Source organism: Narcine bancroftii, chromosome 7, assembly GCF_036971445.1.
Source record: "Narcine bancroftii isolate sNarBan1 chromosome 7, sNarBan1.hap1, whole genome shotgun sequence".
NCBI classification, from domain to species: Eukaryota; Metazoa; Chordata; class Chondrichthyes; order Torpediniformes; family Narcinidae; genus Narcine; species Narcine bancroftii.
This window is the reverse complement of record NC_091475.1, coordinates 214,654,463-214,675,589: the sequence shown is the minus strand read 5'-3', so window position 1 is coordinate 214,675,589 and position 21,127 is coordinate 214,654,463. Positions and strand designations below refer to the sequence as shown.

At 57.8% G+C, this 21,127-nt stretch overlaps 1 protein-coding gene across 2 annotated transcripts in view; it reads left to right on the top strand.

Annotated features, from left to right (window-relative positions):
• Positions 1 to 21,127, top strand: part of LOC138739707 (arfaptin-2-like) — a 66,563-nt gene that overhangs the window by 33,128 nt on the left and 12,308 nt on the right. For both annotated transcript variants that reach the window (XM_069892303.1, XM_069892302.1), the window contains 3 exons: positions 15,858 to 15,976; positions 18,657 to 18,878; positions 20,270 to 20,427. In XM_069892303.1, the coding sequence (XP_069748404.1) occupies positions 15,858 to 15,976; positions 18,657 to 18,878; positions 20,270 to 20,427 (499 nt within the window). The remainder of the gene's footprint in view (positions 1 to 15,857; positions 15,977 to 18,656; positions 18,879 to 20,269; positions 20,428 to 21,127) is intronic.

Genomic DNA, 21,127 nt, shown 5'->3' with positions numbered 1-21,127 from the left:
CCATTGAGGGAGTTCGTTACCGGGAGAGGGCCATTGAGGGAGCTCCACACCGGGAGAGGGCCATTGAGGGAGTTCCTTACCGGGAGAGGGCCATTGAGGGAGCTCCACACCGGGAGAGGGCCATTGAGGGAGTTCCTTACCGGGAGAGGGCCATTGAGGGAGTTCCTTACCGGGAGAGGGCCATTGAGGGAGTTCCTTACCGGGAGAGGGCCAGTGAGGGAGTTCCTTACCGGGAGAGGGCCATGAGGGAGTTCCTTACCGGGAGAGGGCCAGTGAGGGAGTTCCTTACCGGGAGAGGGCCATTGAGGGAGTTCCTTACCGGGAGAGGGCCATTGAGGGAGTTCCTTACCGGTAGAGGGCCATTGAGGGAGCTCCACACCGGGAGAGGGCCATTGAGGGAGTTCCTTACCGGGAGAGGGCCAGTGAGGGAGTTCCTTACCGGGAGAGGGCCATTGAGGGAGTTCCTTACCGGGAGAGGGCCATTGAGGGAGTTCCTTACCGGGAGAGGGCCATTGAGGGAGCTCCACACCGGGAGAGGGCCATTGAGGGAGTTCCTTACCGGGAGAGGGCCATTGAGGGAGCTCCACACCGGGAGAGGGCCATTGAGGGAGTTCCTTACCGGGAGAGGGCCATTGAGGGAGTTCCTTACCGGGAGAGGGCCATTGAGGGAGTTCCTTACCGGGAGAGGGCCATTGAGGGAGTTCCTTACCGGGAGAGGGCCATTGAGGGAGCTCCACACCGGGAGAGGGCCATTGAGGGAGTTCCTTACCGGGAGAGGGCCAGTGAGGGAGTTCCTTACCGGGAGAGGGCCAGTGAGGGAGTTCCTTACCGGGAGAGGGCCATTGAGGGAGTTCCTTACCGGGAGAGGGCCATTGAGGGAGTTCCACACCGGGAGAGGGCCATTGAGGGAGTTCCTTACCGGGAGAGGGCCATTGAGGGAGTTCCTTACCGGGAGAGGGCCATTGAGGGAGTTCCTTATCGGGAGAGGGCCATTGAGGGATCTCCACACCGGGAGAGGGCCATTGAGGGAGTTCCTTACCGGGAGAGGGCCATTGAGGGAGTTCCTTACCGGGAGAGGGCCATTGAGGGAGCTCCACACCGGGAGAGGGCCATTGAGGGAGTTCCTTACCGGGAGAGGGCCATTGAGGGAGTTCCTTACTGGTAGAGGACCATTGAGGGAGTTCCTTACCGGGAGAGGGCCATTGAGGGAGTTCCTTACCGGGAGAGGGCCATTGAGGGAGTTCCTTACCGGGAGAGGGCCATTGAGGGAGTTCCTTACCGGGAGAGGGCCATTGAGGGAGTTCCTTACCGGGAGAGGGCCATTGAGGGAGTTCCTTACCGGGAGAGGGCCAGTGAGGGAGCTCCTCACCGGGAGAGGGCCAGTGAGGGAGCTCCACACTGGGAGAGGGCCAGTGAGGGAGCTCCACACTGGGAGAGGGCCATTGAGGGAGTTCCTTACCGGGAGAGGGCCATTGAGGGAGTTCCTTACCGGGAGAGGGCCATTGAGTGAGTTCCTTACCGGGAGAGGGCCATTGAGGGAGTTCCTTACCGGGAGAGGGCCATTGAGGGAGTTCCTTACCGGGAGAGGGCCATTGAGGGAGTTCCTTACCGGGAGAGGGCCATTGAGGGAGTTCCTTACCGGGAGAGGGCCATTGAGGGAGTTCCTTACCGGGAGAGGGCCAGTGAGGGAGCTCCTCACCGGGAGAGGGCCAGTGAGGGAGCTCCACACTGGGAGAGGGCCAGTGAGGGAGCTCCACACTGGGAGAGGGCCAGTGAGGGAGCTCCACACTGGGAGAGGGCCAGTGAGGGAGCTCCACACTGGGAGAGGGCCATTGAGGGAGTTCCTTACCGGGAGAGGGCCATTGAGGGAGTTCCTTACCGGGAGAGGGCCATTGAGGGAGTTCCTTACCGGGAGAGGGCCATTGAGGGAGTTCCTTACCGGGAGAGGGCCATTGAGGGAGTTCCTTACCGGGAGAGGGCCATTGAGGGAGTTCCTCACCGGGAGAGGGCCAGTGAGGGCTCCTCACCGGGAGATGGCCAGTGAGGGAGCTCCATACCGGGAGAGGGCCAGTGAGGGAGCTCCACACCGGGAGAGGGCCATTGAGGGAGCTCCTCACCGGGAGAGGGCCATTGAGGGAGTTCCTTACCGGGAGAGGGTTTTTGAGGGAGTTCCTTACCGGGAGAGGGCCATTGAGGGAGTTCCTTACCGGGAGAGGGCCATTGAGGGAGTTCCTTACCGGGAGAGGGCCATTGAGGGAGTTCCTTACCGGGAGAGGGCCAGTGAGGGAGTTCCTCACCGGGAGAGGGCCATTGAGGGAGCTCCTCACCGGGAGAGGGCCATTGAGGGAGTTCCTTACCGGGAGAGGGTCATTGAGGGAGTTCCTTACCGGGAGAGGGCCATTGAGGGAGTTCCTTACCGGGAGAGGGCCATTGAGGGAGTTCCTTACCGGGAGAGGGCCATTGAGGGAGTTCCTTACCGGGAGAGGGCCATTGAGGGAGTTCCTTACCGGGAGAGGGCCATTGAGGGAGTTCCTTACCGGGAGAGGGCCATTGAGGGAGTTCCTTACCGGGAGAGGTCCAGTGAGGGAGCTCCTTACCGGGAGAGGGCCATTGAGGGAGTTCCTTACCAGGAGAGGGCCATTGAGGGAGCTCCACACCGGGAGAGGGCCATTGAGGGAGTTCGTTACCGGGAGAGGGCCATTGAGGGAGCTCCACACCGGGAGAGGGCCATTGAGGGAGTTCCTTACCGGGAGAGGGCCATTGAGGGAGCTCCACACCGGGAGAGGGCCATTGAGGGAGTTCCTTACCGGGAGAGGGCCATTGAGGGAGTTCCTTACCGGGAGAGGGCCAGTGAGGGAGTTCCTTACCGGGAGAGGGCCATGAGGGAGTTCCTTACCGGGAGAGGGCCAGTGAGGGAGTTCCTTACCGGGAGAGGGCCATTGAGGGAGTTCCTTACCGGGAGAGGGCCATTGAGGGAGTTCCTTACCGGGAGAGGGCCATTGAGGGAGTTCCTTACCGGGAGAGGGCCATTGAGGGAGTTCCTTACCGGGAGAGGGCCAGTGAGGGAGCTCCTCACCGGGAGAGGGCCAGTGAGGGAGTTCCTTACCGGGAGAGGGCCAGTGAGGGAGTTCCTCACCGGGAGAGGGCCATTGAGGGAGCTCCACACCGGGAGAGGGCCATTGAGGGAGTTCCTTACCGGGAGAGGGCCATTGAGGGAGTTCCTTACCGGGAGAGGGCCAGTGAGGGAGTTCCTTACCGGGAGAGGGCCAGTGAGGGAGTTCCTCACCGGGAGAGGGCCATTGAGGGAGCTCCACACCGGGAGAGGGCCATTGAGGGAGTTCCTTACCGGGAGAGGGCCATTGAGGGAGTTCCTTACCGGGAGAGGGCCAGTGAGGGAGTTCCTTACCGGGAGAGGGCCATGAGGGAGTTCCTTACCGGGAGAGGGCCAGTGAGGGAGTTCCTTACCGGGAGAGGGCCATTGAGGGAGTTCCTTACCGGGAGAGGGCCATTGAGGGAGTTCCTTACCGGGAGAGGGCCATTGAGGGAGTTCCTTACCGGGAGAGGGCCATTGAGGGAGTTCCTTACCGGGAGAGGGCCAGTGAGGGAGCTCCTCACCGGGAGAGGGCCAGTGAGGGAGCTCCACACTGGGAGAGGGCCAGTGAGGGAGCTCCACACTGGGAGAGGGCCAGTGAGGGAGCTCCACACTGGGAGAGGGCCATTGAGGGAGTTCCTTACCGGGAGAGGGCCATTGAGGGAGTTCCTTACCGGGAGAGGGCTATTGAGGGAGTTCCTTACCGGGAGAGGGCCATTGAGGGAGTTCCTTACCGGGAGAGGGCCATTGAGGGAGATCCTTACCGGGAGAGGGCCATTGAGGGAGTTCCTTACTGGGAGAGGGCCAGTGAGGGAGCTCCTCACCGGGAGAGGGCCAGTGAGGGAGCTCCACACTGGGAGAGGGCCAGTGAGGGAGCTCCACACTGGGAGAGGGCCAGTGAGGGAGCTCCACACTGGGAGAGGGCCAGTGAGGGAGCTCCACACTGGGAGAGGGCCAGTGAGGGAGCTCCACACTGGGAGAGGGCCAGTGAGGGAGCTCCACACTGGGAGAGGGCCAGTGAGGGAGCTCCACACTGGGAGAGGGCCATTGAGGGAGCTCCTCACCGGGAGAGGGCCAGTGAGGGCTCCTCACCGGGAGATGGCCAGTGAGGGAGCTCCATACCGGGAGAGGGCCAGTGAGGGAGCACCACACCGGGAGAGGGCCATTGAGGGAGCTCCTCACCGGGAGAGGGCCATTGAGGGAGTTCCTTACCGGGAGAGGGTCATTGAGGGAGTTCCTTACCGGGAGAGGGCCATTGAGGGAGTTCCTTACCGGGAGAGGGCCATTGAGGGAGTTCCTTACCGGGAGAGGGCCATTGAGGGAGTTCCTTACCGGGAGAGGGCCATTGAGGGAGTTCCTTACCGGGAGAGGGCCATTGAGGGAGTTCCTTACCGGGAGAGGGCCATTGAGGGAGTTCCTTACCGGGAGAGGGCCAGTGAGGGAGCTCCTTACCGGGAGAGGGCCATTGAGGGAGTTCCTTACCAGGAGAGGGCCATTGAGGGAGCTCCACACCGGGAGAGGGCCATTGAGGGAGTTCGTTACCGGGAGAGGGCCATTGAGGGAGCTCCACACCGGGAGAGGGCCATTGAGGGAGTTCCTTACCGGGAGAGGGCCATTGAGGGAGCTCCACACCGGGAGAGGGCCATTGAGGGAGTTCCTTACCGGGAGAGGGCCATTGAGGGAGTTCCTTACCGGGAGAGGGCCATTGAGGGAGTTCCTTACCGGGAGAGGGCCAGTGAGGGAGTTCCTTACCGGGAGAGGGCCATGAGGGAGTTCCTTACCGGGAGAGGGCCAGTGAGGGAGTTCCTTACCGGGAGAGGGCCATTGAGGGAGTTCCTTACCGGGAGAGGGCCATTGAGGGAGTTCCTTACCGGTAGAGGGCCATTGAGGGAGCTCCACACCGGGAGAGGGCCATTGAGGGAGTTCCTTACCGGGAGAGGGCCAGTGAGGGAGTTCCTTACCGGGAGAGGGCCATTGAGGGAGTTCCTTACCGGGAGAGGGCCATTGAGGGAGTTCCTTACCGGGAGAGGGCCATTGAGGGAGCTCCACACCGGGAGAGGGCCATTGAGGGAGTTCCTTACCGGGAGAGGGCCATTGAGGGAGCTCCACACCGGGAGAGGGCCATTGAGGGAGTTCCTTACCGGGAGAGGGCCATTGAGGGAGTTCCTTACCGGGAGAGGGCCATTGAGGGAGTTCCTTACCGGGAGAGGGCCATTGAGGGAGTTCCTTACCGGGAGAGGGCCATTGAGGGAGCTCCACACCGGGAGAGGGCCATTGAGGGAGTTCCTTACCGGGAGAGGGCCAGTGAGGGAGTTCCTTACCGGGAGAGGGCCAGTGAGGGAGTTCCTTACCGGGAGAGGGCCATTGAGGGAGTTCCTTACCGGGAGAGGGCCATTGAGGGAGTTCCACACCGGGAGAGGGCCATTGAGGGAGTTCCTTACCGGGAGAGGGCCATTGAGGGAGTTCCTTACCGGGAGAGGGCCATTGAGGGAGTTCCTTATCGGGAGAGGGCCATTGAGGGATCTCCACACCGGGAGAGGGCCATTGAGGGAGTTCCTTACCGGGAGAGGGCCATTGAGGGAGTTCCTTACCGGGAGAGGGCCATTGAGGGAGCTCCACACCGGGAGAGGGCCATTGAGGGAGTTCCTTACCGGGAGAGGGCCATTGAGGGAGTTCCTTACTGGTAGAGGACCATTGAGGGAGTTCCTTACCGGGAGAGGGCCATTGAGGGAGTTCCTTACCGGGAGAGGGCCATTGAGGGAGTTCCTTACCGGGAGAGGGCCATTGAGGGAGTTCCTTACCGGGAGAGGGCCATTGAGGGAGTTCCTTACCGGGAGAGGGCCATTGAGGGAGTTCCTTACCGGGAGAGGGCCAGTGAGGGAGCTCCTCACCGGGAGAGGGCCAGTGAGGGAGCTCCACACTGGGAGAGGGCCAGTGAGGGAGCTCCACACTGGGAGAGGGCCATTGAGGGAGTTCCTTACCGGGAGAGGGCCATTGAGGGAGTTCCTTACCGGGAGAGGGCCATTGAGTGAGTTCCTTACCGGGAGAGGGCCATTGAGGGAGTTCCTTACCGGGAGAGGGCCATTGAGGGAGTTCCTTACCGGGAGAGGGCCATTGAGGGAGTTCCTTACCGGGAGAGGGCCATTGAGGGAGTTCCTTACCGGGAGAGGGCCATTGAGGGAGTTCCTTACCGGGAGAGGGCCAGTGAGGGAGCTCCTCACCGGGAGAGGGCCAGTGAGGGAGCTCCACACTGGGAGAGGGCCAGTGAGGGAGCTCCACACTGGGAGAGGGCCAGTGAGGGAGCTCCACACTGGGAGAGGGCCAGTGAGGGAGCTCCACACTGGGAGAGGGCCATTGAGGGAGTTCCTTACCGGGAGAGGGCCATTGAGGGAGTTCCTTACCGGGAGAGGGCCATTGAGGGAGTTCCTTACCGGGAGAGGGCCATTGAGGGAGTTCCTTACCGGGAGAGGGCCATTGAGGGAGTTCCTTACCGGGAGAGGGCCATTGAGGGAGTTCCTCACCGGGAGAGGGCCAGTGAGGGCTCCTCACCGGGAGATGGCCAGTGAGGGAGCTCCATACCGGGAGAGGGCCAGTGAGGGAGCTCCACACCGGGAGAGGGCCATTGAGGGAGCTCCTCACCGGGAGAGGGCCATTGAGGGAGTTCCTTACCGGGAGAGGGTTTTTGAGGGAGTTCCTTACCGGGAGAGGGCCATTGAGGGAGTTCCTTACCGGGAGAGGGCCATTGAGGGAGTTCCTTACCGGGAGAGGGCCATTGAGGGAGTTCCTTACCGGGAGAGGGCCAGTGAGGGAGTTCCTCACCGGGAGAGGGCCATTGAGGGAGCTCCTCACCGGGAGAGGGCCATTGAGGGAGTTCCTTACCGGGAGAGGGTCATTGAGGGAGTTCCTTACCGGGAGAGGGCCATTGAGGGAGTTCCTTACCGGGAGAGGGCCATTGAGGGAGTTCCTTACCGGGAGAGGGCCATTGAGGGAGTTCCTTACCGGGAGAGGGCCATTGAGGGAGTTCCTTACCGGGAGAGGGCCATTGAGGGAGTTCCTTACCGGGAGAGGGCCATTGAGGGAGTTCCTTACCGGGAGAGGTCCAGTGAGGGAGCTCCTTACCGGGAGAGGGCCATTGAGGGAGTTCCTTACCAGGAGAGGGCCATTGAGGGAGCTCCACACCGGGAGAGGGCCATTGAGGGAGTTCGTTACCGGGAGAGGGCCATTGAGGGAGCTCCACACCGGGAGAGGGCCATTGAGGGAGTTCCTTACCGGGAGAGGGCCATTGAGGGAGCTCCACACCGGGAGAGGGCCATTGAGGGAGTTCCTTACCGGGAGAGGGCCATTGAGGGAGTTCCTTACCGGGAGAGGGCCAGTGAGGGAGTTCCTTACCGGGAGAGGGCCATGAGGGAGTTCCTTACCGGGAGAGGGCCAGTGAGGGAGTTCCTTACCGGGAGAGGGCCATTGAGGGAGTTCCTTACCGGGAGAGGGCCATTGAGGGAGTTCCTTACCGGTAGAGGGCCATTGAGGGAGCTCCACACCGGGAGAGGGCCATTGAGGGAGTTCCTTACCGGGAGAGGGCCAGTGAGGGAGTTCCTTACCGGGAGAGGGCCATTGAGGGAGTTCCTTACCGGGAGAGGGCCATTGAGGGAGTTCCTTACCGGGAGAGGGCCATTGAGGGAGCTCCACACCGGGAGAGGGCCATTGAGGGAGTTCCTTACCGGGAGAGGGCCATTGAGGGAGCTCCACACCGGGAGAGGGCCATTGAGGGAGTTCCTTACCGGGAGAGGGCCATTGAGGGAGTTCCTTACCGGGAGAGGGCCATTGAGGGAGTTCCTTACCGGGAGAGGGCCATTGAGGGAGTTCCTTACCGGGAGAGGGCCATTGAGGGAGCTCCACACCGGGAGAGGGCCATTGAGGGAGTTCCTTACCGGGAGAGGGCCAGTGAGGGAGTTCCTTACCGGGAGAGGGCCAGTGAGGGAGTTCCTTACCGGGAGAGGGCCATTGAGGGAGTTCCTTACCGGGAGAGGGCCATTGAGGGAGTTCCTTACCGGGAGAGGGCCATTGAGGGAGCTCCTTACCGGGAGAGGGCCATTGAGGGAGTTCCTTACCGGGAGAGGGCCATTGAGGGGGTTCCTTACCGGGAGAGGGCCATTGAGGGAGCTCCACACCGGGAGAGGGCCATTGAGGGAGCTCCACACCGGGAGAGGGCCATTGAGGGAGTTCCTTACCGGGAGAGGGCCATTGAGGGAGTTCCTTACCGGGAGAGGGCCATTGAGGGAGTTCCTTACCGGGAGAGGGCCATTGAGGGAGTTCCTTACCGGGAGAGGGCCATTGAGGGAGTTCCTTACCGGGAGAGGGCCATTGAGGGAGTTCCTTACCGGGAGAGGGCCATTGAGGGAGTTCCTTACCGGGAGAGGGCCATTGAGGGAGTTCCTTACCGGGAGAGGGCCATTGAGGGAGCTCCACACCGGGAGAGGGCCATTGAGGGAGTTCCTTACCGGGAGAGGGCCATTGAGGGAGTTCCTTACCGGGAGAGGGCCATTGAGGGAGTTCCTTATCGGGAGAGGGCCATTGAGGGATCTCCACACCGGGAGAGGGCCATTGAGGGAGTTCCTTACCGGGAGAGGGCCATTGAGGGAGTTCCTTACCGGGAGAGGGCCATTGAGGGAGCTCCACACCGGGAGAGGGCCATTGAGGGAGTTCCTTACCTGGAGAGGGCCATTGAGGGAGTTCCTTACTGGTAGAGGACCATTGAGGGAGTTCCTTACCGGGAGAGGGCCATTGAGGGAGTTCCTTACCGGGAGAGGGCCATTGAGGGAGTTCCTTACCGGGAGAGGGCCATTGAGGGAGTTCCTTACCGGGAGAGGGCCATTGAGGGAGTTCCTTACCGGGAGAGGGCCATTGAGGGAGTTCCTTACCGGGAGAGGGCCAGTGAGGGAGCTCCTCACCGGGAGAGGGCCAGTGAGGGAGCTCCACACTGGGAGAGGGCCAGTGAGGGAGCTCCACACTGGGAGAGGGCCATTGAGGGAGTTCCTTACCGGGAGAGGGCCATTGAGGGAGTTCCTTACCGGGAGAGGGCCATTGAGTGAGTTCCTTACCGGAAGAGGGCCATTGAGGGAGTTCCTTACCGGGAGAGGGCCATTGAGGGAGTTCCTTACCGGGAGAGGGCCATTGAGGGAGTTCCTTACCGGGAGAGGGCCATTGAGGGAGTTCCTTACCGGGAGAGGGCCATTGAGGGAGTTCCTTACCGGGAGAGGGCCAGTGAGGGAGCTCCTCACCGGGAGAGGGCCAGTGAGGGAGCTCCACACTGGGAGAGGGCCAGTGAGGGAGCTCCACACTGGGAGAGGGCCAGTGAGGGAGCTCCACACTGGGAGAGGGCCATTGAGGGAGTTCCTTACCGGGAGAGGGCCATTGAGGGAGTTCCTTACCGGGAGAGGGCCATTGAGGGAGTTCCTTACCGGGAGAGGGCCATTGAGGGAGTTCCTTACCGGGAGAGGGCCATTGAGGGAGTTCCTTACCGGGAGAGGGCCATTGAGGGAGTTCCTCACCGGGAGAGGGCCAGTGAGGGCTCCTCACCGGGAGATGGCCAGTGAGGGAGCTCCATACCGGGAGAGGGCCAGTGAGGGAGCTCCACACCGGGAGAGGGCCATTGAGGGAGCTCCTCACCGGGAGAGGGCCATTGAGGGAGTTCCTTACCGGGAGAGGGTTTTTGAGGGAGTTCCTTACCGGGAGAGGGCCATTGAGGGAGTTCCTTACCGGGAGAGGGCCATTGAGGGAGTTCCTTACCGGGAGAGGGCCATTGAGGGAGTTCCTTACCGGGAGAGGGCCAGTGAGGGAGTTCCTCACCGGGAGAGGGCCAGTGAGGGAGTTCCTCACCGGGAGAGGGCCATTGAGGGAGTTCCTTACCGGGAGAGGGCCATTGAGGGAGTTCCTTACCGGGAGAGGGCCATTGAGGGAGTTCCTTACCGGGAGAGGGCCATTGAGGGAGTTCCTTACCGGGAGAGGGCCAGTGAGGGAGCTCCTTACCGGGAGAGGTCCAGTGAGGGAGCTCCACACTGGGAGAGGTCCAGTGAGGGAGCTCCACACTGGGAGAGGGCCAGTGAGGGAGCTCCACACTGGGAGAGGGCCAGTGAGGGAGCTCCACACTGGGAGAGGGCCAGTGAGGGAGCTCCACACTGGGAGAGGGCCAGTGAGGGAGCTCCACACTGGGAGAGGGCCAGTGAGGGAGCTCCACACTGGGAGAGGGCCAGTGAGGGAGCTCCACACTGGGAGAGGGACATTGAGGGAGCTCCTCACTGGGAGGCCATTGAGGGAGCTCCTCACCGGGAGAGGGCCAGTGAGGGCTCCTCACCGGGAGAGGGCCAGTGAGGGAGCTCCATACCGGGAGAGGGCCAGTGAGGGAGCTCCACACCGGGAGAGGGCCAGTGAGGGAGTTCTGCACTGTGGGAGAGGCAGTGAGGGAGCTCAACACCAGGAGAGGATCGGTGAGGGAGTTTGGTGCTGAGGGAGGGGCAGCAAGGGAGCTCTTCACCATGGGAGGGGCAGTGAGGGAACTCCGTGCCGTGGGAGGGGAGGGAACCCTGCGCTGCGGGAGGGGTGGGGAGGGTACTTCTTACTGTGGGAGGCTCTGAGTGCTGTCTCTTCCACAGTGTTGATGCTCTGCGCTAGGTTGTAAGCATCCATTCCTATTCATGGAGAAGTCTTCCAGTTTGCTCCCAATGTGTTGCCCCTCAGTCCTTCTCACAAGCTGGTTTCTGTTTTCCCACCACCTTTCTGCATCTCTCCACTTTCCTGCTGCATTCAGGTACTGATGTGAAACCCCACGCTCCTCGTGGCCTTCTCGTCTCACCCAGCAGGTCTGCAGCCTGCAGGATAGCCAGTCAGGGCTGCATGTCACCAGGTACAGCTTTGGCCACGTCAACCTCTGCTCCTACCTAGCTGCCCTCCACCTTTCCCTTCCCCTTCCTGCTCCACCCTCCCCGAGTTTGCTCTCGGTGCCCCAAGCTGCTCCTTTCTCTCCCTGTCTTCTGTGGTTTTATTGGCACCACTGCATGGTGCAGCAACTTCATTTCCGTGGCCTTTGACCTAGATCTAATATAGCGCACATATAGTGAGCCCGGGCCGAACACTACAATGACTCGGGCGAGAGGCCATCGGCCAGCATTAACATTGGCCAAAGGCAAACCCAGCTCAAGCACTGGGGCTGCTGCCATACCTCTCCCAAACTCCAACATCTGACAGCCATCGAGCATACATTTCACACCATCAACAGTCATGTTGAAGCACAGGATGAGGTCTTCATCAGTGTTCAACCTTGTCACCTCCAGGGCACCAAGCCTTGGCTACCCAGGCCCAATCAGCTCTCAGGCAGCCCAGCTCCATCAGCCTCCTGTTCCCAGTTTGTGTCCCCCCACCCCCAGCCAGGAAGGGGGCCACACTAGACCTTGTATTGGCAATGAGCCCATCTAGGTGATCGGAGCATTTTGGGAATAGTGATCACTATTAAGTTTCAAGGTAGTTATGGGCAAGGAGAAGTTTGGGCCTTGGAGAAAAGTGAAAAGTTAGGGGAGGGTAAATGATGTCAGGATTAGACAGGAGCTCAGGGGAGGTGATTGGGAGCAGCTGTTTTTGGACAAGCCCACAGCTGACATGTGGGAGATGTTTAAGGACCAACTAATTGGAGTCCAGGGCCGGCATGTTCAATGGAGCAGCGGAGGATGAGGTGTACAAGATGATGATGGGCTTGGATCGGGTGGACAGCCAGCACCTTTGACCCGGGACAAGAATAACAAACACCAGAGAACCTCTGTTTAATGTGAAGAGAGAAGAGTTCAGGGGAGACGTCAGAGATGTATGTTTTCTTACACAGAGTGGTGGGTGCCTGGAATGCATTGCTGGGGGTGGTGGTGGAAGCTGGTACAATAGGGACATTTAAAAGACTTAGAAATGCACATGTATGCAAGAAAAATGGAGGGTTTTTGAGGTAACAAGAAATTGATGAGGGTCGGGCAGTAGATGTAGTCTACATAGATTTTAGTAAAGCATTTGACAAGATCCCCCATGAGAGAGAAACTAGTTCAGAAAGTCAAGAGGCACGGGATTCATGGAACCTTGGCCGTGTGGATAAAAAACTGGCTTGTAGGAAGAAAGCAGAGAGTAGCAGTGGAAGGAAAGTATTCTGCCTGGAGGTCGGTGACTAGTGGAGGGGCCGCAGGGACCTGCTCTTTGTGATTTTTATAAATGGATGAAGAGATGGAAGGATGGGCTAGTAAGTTTGTGGATTACATGAAGGTTGGAGGAGTTGTGGATGGAGCTGAAAGTTGTCGAAGGTTTCAACAGGATACAGACAGGGCGGAAAAGTGGCAGATGGATTTCAATCCGGATAAGTGTGAGGTGATGCATTTTGGAAGGACAAACCCGAAGGCTGAGAACAGGGTTAATGGCCGGTAATTTAAGAGGGTGGATGAACAGAGGGACCTTGGGTTCAAATCCATACATCCCTCAAGGCCACGCACAGGTTGATAGGAGAGTTAATAAGGCCTATGGGATGCTGGGCTTCGTTGGTCATGGGATTGAGTTTAGGAATCATGAGGTTATGTTGCTGCGTGATGAGAGGAGACTTGATCGAGGTCTACATGATATGAGAGACATAGATAGGGTGGACGGCCAGCACCTTTTTCCCAGGGCAGGATCAGCAAACACCAGAGGACGTGTGTACAAGGTGAAGGGAGGGAAGTTTAGGGGAGACGTCAGGGGTAAGTTCTTTTACATAGAGGGTTGTGGGGGCCTGGAATGCCTTGCCAGGGATGGTGGTGGAGGCTGGAACATGAGGGGCATTTTACAGACTCTTAGACAGGCACATAGATGGAAGAAAAATAAATGGGTCAGGGTAGAGAAGGTTTAGTATATTTTTAAGGAAAATGTGGGTTGGCACAACATCAAGGACTGAAGGGCCTGTACTGTGCTGTGAGGTCGGGAAGAGTTAGATTGTTGTGTAGAGGGTTTACATAGGTTGGCACAACATTGTGGGCCGAAGGGGCTGAACTGTGATGAACTATTCTGCAATGTATATGTGTCCAGCAAGCGCCACCCACCATTCGCAATGTTCCCATTGGCTTGTGTGAATCTGGTGGGAGATACCGGCCACTCCCAGGAGAGGGAAAAAATCACCTCCCATGGTAGTTCGATGGCATTCCCATCACTGAGTCCACACCACACCATTGACAAGACATTCACTGCACCAACCTCAGACGACCCGGCTCCATGAGCAGGTCGGAAGGACACTAAGGATCCTTGCTCCAAAGCCTTTCCACTGTTGGCAAGATGCAGCAGGAGTGAGATGCAATATTCTCCACTGACCTGGTTCAGTGGGTGGTTCTCCTGCCTGCCAGCTCCAGTGGCCAGATTCAAAATTGACCTCAGATGCTGTCTCTGTGGTTTTCCTCTGAATGCTCCAGTTTCATTGCCACATCCCAGAGATGTGTGAGTGGTTAGGTTAATTGTAGCTGTAGGAGTTGTGGGGATGTGGAGAGAATAAAATGGTGTTGGTGTAGGGTTAGAGAGCATGGGTGCTTGATGGTTGGCATGTACTTGATGGGCTGAAGGGCCTCTTTCCGTTCAGGTCAAAGAGCCAACTTAAATCCAAACCCACCAAGGAGCAAGGCAGCAGAGGCATATGGGAAAACGCCACTGTCTGTGGATTCCCCTCCAGGTCACACACCTCACCTTCTCCCCTTATGGACATCTCCACATGGACCACCCCATCTTCTCTGGGGCAACTCTTCTAAATTAATATCCTCAGCAACGGATGGTGATCAGGCGTAGTAACCAATCAATGATTGGCTTCCTCTGTCCTCGTTCCTTGGCTGGTGGTTGGCTCGCAGGAACCTTGGCTACTATCTGCGGCCCAGGAAGAGGCGATCAACAGTCACGATCTGTGACAAACAACAATGGTCCCAGCACTGATCTCTGAGGCCTGGGACTAATGGTGTGCCTTAGTGATTGGTGCTGGGACCATGGTTTGTTGTCTATATCAATGATCTGGATAATGTGGTAAATTGGATTAGCAAGTTTGCAGATGACATAAAGATTGGAGACGTAGTGGATAGAGAAGGTTTTCAAAGCTTGCAGAGGGACCTGGACCAACTGAGAAAATGGGCTGAAAAATGGCAGATGGAATTTAATGCAGACAAGTGTGAGGTGCTGCATTTTGGAAGGCCAAACCAAGAATGGACGTACACGGTAAATGGTCGGGTACTGAGGAGTGGGTAGGACAGAGGGATCTGGGAATACAGATACATAATTCCCTGAAAGTGGCATCACAGGTGGATAGGGTTGTAAAGGGAGCTTTTGGCATCTTGGCCTTCATAAATCAAAGTATTGAGTACAGGAGTTGGGATGTTATGGTAAAGTTGTACAAGACATTGGTGAGGCCACATTTGGAGGATTGTGTGCAGTTTTGGTCACCGAACTACAGGAAAAATATCAGTAAGATTGAAAGAGTGCAGAGAAGATTTACTGGGATGTTGCCCGGACTTCAGGAACTGAGTTACAGGGAAAGGTTAAACAGGATAAGACTTTATTCCCTGGAGTGAAGAAGAATGAGGGGAGGTTTGATAGAGGGATTTAAAATTCTGAGGGGGATAGACAGAGTAAATGGGCTTTTCCACTGAGAGCAGGTGAGATACAAACCAGAGGACATAGGTTAAGGGTAAAAGTGGAAAACTTTAGGGGGAACTTCTTCACACAGAGAGTGGTGGGAGTGTGGAATGGGCTGCCAGCTGAAGTGGTGAATGTGGGCTCAATTTTAACAAATTTGGACAGGTACATGGATGGAAGGGATACGGACTGGGAGCAGGTCAGTGGGACTGGGCAAAAAAATAATTCAGCACAGACTAGAAGGGCCAAAGGGGCCTATTTGTGTACTCTAATATTGTATGGGCTGACTGCCCTGCTCTCCTCTGCAGCCTGCAATCCACACAGTTCTGGGGATAGCCAACTGGGGTACTGTAGGCTCTCTGGCACCATGCTCCAGGTTAACACATCTTCCAAACCTGGTTAACTTCTTTTCCCTCTCATTTGTAACCTCCTCTCTGCTTTCATCCGACGCTCCGTGCTTGTTAACTTGGTACTGTGGTCCCTGCAGCTTGTCACAACCTCCCTTCACATTCCCTGCTGAAGCTCCTAGTGTGGGATCTATTGCAGCTATTCTCGTACTTTTTTGGTTTGGGCCCCCTCGACTTCTGCTGAAAGTTTCTGGGCCCCATTTCCCTGTGAAGCAGGCGGAAATGGGCCATTCAGCCCATCAAGTCTGTCCCACCATTTAATTATGTGCTGATCCATTTCCCCACTCAGCCCCTCTACCCATCCTTCTCCCCATAACCTTTGATGCCTTAGCTAATCAAGAACCGACCAATCTTAAATACATCCGGTAACCCGGCCTCCACCACCACCTGTGGCAACATATTCCACAGATTCACCACCCTCTGGCTGAATAAATTCCTCCGCATCTCTGTTCTAAGTGGATGTCCTTCAATCCTGAAGTTGTGCCCTCTTGTCCTAGACTCTCCCACCGTGGGGAACAATTGTTCTGCATCTACTCTGTCCTATGTACCGTGGAATAGCACTGACTGGCCTCTGCAGAGAAAGGCCGATTTGGGAGCAGTGAAGCCATGCCACACTCTATAGTTTGGCCTCTGACTCCATTGAGGCAGATTCGGCTGGTGTGTGAAAGGCTGGTCCTGATCCTTGCTTCTTCTTGTTTAAGGGTCCAGTAACGTTCACCACTCACAAAGCAACCCAGTCACCGGCAGCAATGAGGCTGTCCGAGGGATCGCTGTGGAGAAGTTCGATGTCGTGAAAAAGTGGGGGATCAACACCTACAAGGTCGGTGTGCGGAAATGTGCGCTCGACGGGTACGGTACAAGGCCATTCAACCCTTCAGTCCATGCTGGCTTCAAAGGTTCCTCACCTATCCCCACCCTAGAACCCTCTATCCCTTCACCCTCTTGACAGTCTCCAGCCTCCCCATGAACCAGAACATGAGATTCGGCCATCCGGCCTGTTGAGCTTGCTCCAACAGCTGATCTGGCTGTAGACTCAGCTCCAATTCCCCGTCTCCCTCAAATCCCCCTGACAAAAATCTATCCATTTGGACAAATGCATTTAATGCATCACCGTTCAATGCTTCCTTGGGCAGAGAATTCCACAGATTCAACACGGCTTGGGAGACGAGATCCTCTCCATCTCCTTCCTACATTCTTTTCCCTCAAACATTAAGCCCAAATTCCACCTATCAGTGGCAACTTTTCCTGCCTCTACCTGTTCTAGTCCTTTCATAATGTTCTGTAAGACAGCAGCTCATCCTTCGAAGCCCATTCTCCACAGGCCTCACCGTCTAACCCCTCATCTCCACAATCAACCTGGTGAACCCCTTCTGCACCACCTTCAAAGCCAGTAGATTCTTCTTCAAGAAGGAAGACCAGAACTGCACTCAGCACGTGGTTGCGGTGGGTGGGGGGGACCCTGGTTAGCACAATGCTGTTACAGCACCAGTGTTTGGGTTTGAATCTGGTGCTGTCTGTCAGGAGTTTGCATGTTCTCCCTGTGTCTGCGTGGGTTTCCTCCAGGTGATCCAGTTTCCTCCCACCCTCCAACGTACGGGGGTTAACTAGTTAAATGGGAGTAACTGGAAGGGCCTGTCACCATGCTGTATCCTGAAATTCAATACCGCATGTGCAGCTTCACCAGTCCCCTGTACAGTTGTGCTCTAAAACTGAACCCCTCCAGCAATGAAGGACATCCCATTTGCCTTCTTCATTATCTGCTCCACCTGCAAATTAATCCTTTGTGATTCATGCACAAGCACTGCCAGGTCCCTCCACATAGCAGCAAGCTGCCAGCTTTCACTATTTAAATAATCTCATCTCCGAATTTTCCTTCCAAAGTGGGTGACCCTCACACATTGCGGCATTGCTCTCCAACTGCCAGACCCTCTGCCTGCTCACTCAACCTGTCTCTTTCTCTCTGCAGACTCTGCATGAATTGCTTTTCCACCCAATTTAGTGACATCTGCAAACTTAGATACACTCCACTCTGCCCCCTCTTCCAGATCGTTATTGTACATCATGAACTGTTGCGGGCCCAGCACCAACCCCTGTGGTACCCCACTCACCACTGGCTGCCAACCAGAGCAACATGCCTTTGTTCCATGGAACTGATGTGTTCTTTGATAACCCATCACACTGACCACAACTCCACCAATCTTTGTATCATCTGCTAGACTGCAGTCATGGATGCCCAGGGCTGCATGGGGGCTACAAGCATGGGTGTCCAGGGCTGCACGGGTGATGCAAGCATGGGTATCCAGGGCTGCATGGGTGATGCAAGCATGGGTATCCAGGGCTGCATGGGTGATGCAGGCATGGGTATCCAGGGCTGCATGGGTGATGCAGGCATGGGTATCCAGGGCTGCATGGGTGATGCAGGCATGGATGCCCGGGGCTACAATCATGGGTGTCCAAGGCTGCTTGGGTGTCCAAGACTGCTTGGGTGTCCAAGGCTGCTTGGGTGTCCAAGGCTGCTTGGGTGTCCAAGGCTGCTTGGGTGTCCAAGGCTGCTTGGGTGTCCAAGGCTGCTTGGGTGTCCAAGGCTGCTTGGGTGTCCAAGGCTGCTTGGGTGTCCAAGGCTGCTTGGGTGTCCAAGGCTGCTTGGGTGTCCAAGGCTGCTTGGGTGTCCAAGGCTGCTTGGGTGTCCAAGGCTGCTTGGGTGTCCAAGGCTGCTTGGGTGTCCAAGGCTGCTTGGGTGTCCAAGGCTGCTTGGGTGTCCAGGGCTGCTTGGGTGTCCAGGGCTGCTTGGGTGTCCAGGGCTGCTTGGGTGTCCAGGGCTGCTTGGGTGTCCAGGGCTGCTTGGGTGTCCAGGGCTGCTTGGGTGTCCAGGGCTGCTTGGGTGTCCAGGGCTGCTTGGGTGTCCAGGGCTGCTTGGGTGTCCAGGGCTGCTTGGGTGTCCAGGGCTGCTTGGGTGTCCAGGGCTGCTTGGGTGTCCAGGGCTGCTTGGGTGTCCAGGGCTGCTTGGGTGTCCAGGGCTGCTTGGGTGTCCAGGGCTGCTTGGGTGTCCAGGGCTGCTTGGGTGTCCAGGGCTGCTTGGGTGTCCAGGGCTGCTTGGGTGTCCAGGGCTGCTTGGGTGTCCAGGGCTGCTTGGGTGTCCAGGGCTGCTTGGGTGTCCAGGGCTGCTTGGGTGTCCAGGGCTGCTTGGGTGTCCAGGGCTGCTTGGGTGTCCAGGGCTGATGGGTTTCCAGGGCTGCAAGGGTGCTGTGGGTGTGGGCGTCCGGGGCCGCACGGGTGCTGTGGGCACGAATGTCCGGGACTGCATGGGTGCTGCGGGCGTGGACATCCGGGACTGCATGGGTGCTGCGGGCGTGGACGTCTAGGGCTGCAGGTGTGGACGGCATGTGTGCTGCAGGCATGTTATCCAGAGCTGCACAGTTGCTGGTGACCAGAGCTTCATGTGCGCTGCAGGGGCCAATGTTGCAGGGCTACTGGCATTACTCACACTTTGCTCCGTGCAGTGCACAAAACAGATGATCTCCGAGCGGTTTGGCCGAGGATCTCGCACCGTCGACCTGGAGCTCGAGGCACAGATCGAGCTGCTGCGGGACACCAAGAGAAAGTATGAGAACATCCTGCGCCTGGCCCGTGCCCTGACTAGTCACTTCTACAGCATGGTGCAGACCCAGCGCGCTCTGGGTGAAGCCTTCTCTGACCTCAGCCAGAAGTCACCAGAGCTGCAGGTAACTGCTGAGGGGGCAGGATGGGGCGCGAGGGGCTGGGGTTGGGGATCAGCTTGGGGGGGGAGTGAGTCGAAAGAAGGAATGTCATGGGTGTGAGGATCTGAGGCTGTCTGATTAAAGTATTGTTGGGTTGTTTATGGAGCATGTACTGAGCCAGGTGGTAACTCTCCCCGCTGCCCCTCTCCCTCACCCTTCCCTGCTCCTGCCCCATCTCTCTTATCCCCACCGCTCCTCTCTCCCCCTCCCTATCCCACTCAATCCACTCCTGCCCTGTCCCCTTTCGCGCCTCAATCGCCATTCCCCATCCCCGCCCCATCCCCCTTGCCCTCCCATCCCTCTATCTCTCACCCTTCTCTTCCCCACTCTTCCCACCCTTTAACCCTGACACACTCCCTCTCCCTGCCCTTCCATCCATCCCTCACCCCACCCCTTCCCATCCCTGTCCCCCTCCCTTCCATTCCATCCCCCTCCCTTCCATTCCATCCCCCTCCCTTCCATTCCATCCCCCTCCCTTCCATTCCATCCCCCTCCCTTCCATTCCATCCCCCTCCCTTCCATTCCATCCGTGCCCCTGCCCCTCCCCATCCGTGCCCCTGCCCCTCCCCATCCGTGCCCCTGCCCCTCCCCATCCCTCTCCCTGCCCCTCCCCATCCCTCTCCCTGCCCCTCCCCATCCCTCTCCCTGCCCCTCCCCATCCCTCTCCCTGCCCCTCCCCATCCCTCTCCCTGCCCCTCCCCATCCCTCTCCCTGCCCCTCCCCATCTATCCCTCTCCCTGCCCCTCCCCATCTATCCCTCTCCCTGCCCCTCCCCATCTATCCCTCTCCCTGCCCCTCCCCATCTATCCCTCTCCCTGCCCCTCCCCATCTATCCCTCTCCCTGCCCCTCCCCATCTATCCCTCTCCCTGCCCCTCCCCATCTATCCCTCTCCCTGCCCCTCCCCATCTATCCCTCTCCCTGCCCCTCCCCATCTATCCCTCTCCCTGCCCCTCCCCATCTATCCCTCTCCCTGCCCCTGCCCATCTATCCCTCTCCCTGCCCCTCCCCATCTATCCCTCTCCCTGCCCCTCCCCATCTATCCCTCTCCCTGCCCCTCCCCATCTATCCCTCTCCCTGCCCCTCCCCATCTATCCCTCTCCCTGCCCCTCCCCATCTATCCCTCTCCCTGCCCCTCCCCATCTATCCCTCTCCCTGCCCCTCCCCATCTATCCCTCTCCCTGCCCCTCCCCATCTATCCCTCTCCCTGCCCCTCCCCATCTATCCCTCTCCCTGCCCCTCCCCATCTATCCCTCTCCCTGCCCCTCCCCATCTATCCCTCTCCCTGCCCCTCCCCATCTATCCCTCTTCCTGCCCTTCCCCTCTCCCCCCCCTCCCCCCTTCGTCCCCCCAACAGGAGGAGTTTGGATACAATGCTGAGACACAGAAGCTGCTATGCAAGAATGGTGAGACACTGCTCGGAGCTGTTAACTTCTTTGTGTCCAGCATCAACACTCTCGTCAACAAGACCATGGAGGACACACTGCTCACAATCAAACTATTCGAGAATGCCCGGTGAGTCTCTGATGTCATTCCTGGGATAGGACCCGGCCGGCTCCATTCCCTGGGCTAGGTGGTCTGGCAGTGGAACTGAAAGGGTTCAATCACAGAGACAGGCTGCACAGAGGGAGTTGTCGTTGATCAAAGGTTCACCTGATATTGTTGCAAAACGTGAATGGGTTTGATCAGGAGGGGAACATCAGAAACATTTCTCTGTCACCTTTCACTGCAGCTGCCTAACACGCCATAATACAAAGGATCAGAAACAGACCATTCAGCCCATCAGTCTGCCCAACCATTTAGAACATAGAACCGTACAGGCCATTCAGCCCTCCATATTGTGCCAACCCATATATTCCTTAAAAATACTAAACCCTCCCTACCCTCTATTTTTCTTCCAACCATGTGCCTGTCTGAGAATCTGTTAAATGCCCCTAATGTTCCAGCCTCCACCACCATCCCTGGTGAGGCATTCCAGGCCCCCACAACTCTCTGTGTAAAATACTCAGTCTCCCCTAAACTTCCCTCCCTTCACTTTGTACACACATCTTCTGGTGTTTGCTGATCCTGTCCTGGGAAACAGGCACTGGCCGTCCACCCTATCTATCCCTCTCAGAATCTTATCGACCTCTATCAAGTCTCCTCTCATCCTTCTATGCTCCAAAGGGAAAAATCCCAGCTCTGCTAACCTTGCCTCATAAGACTTGTTTCCAAA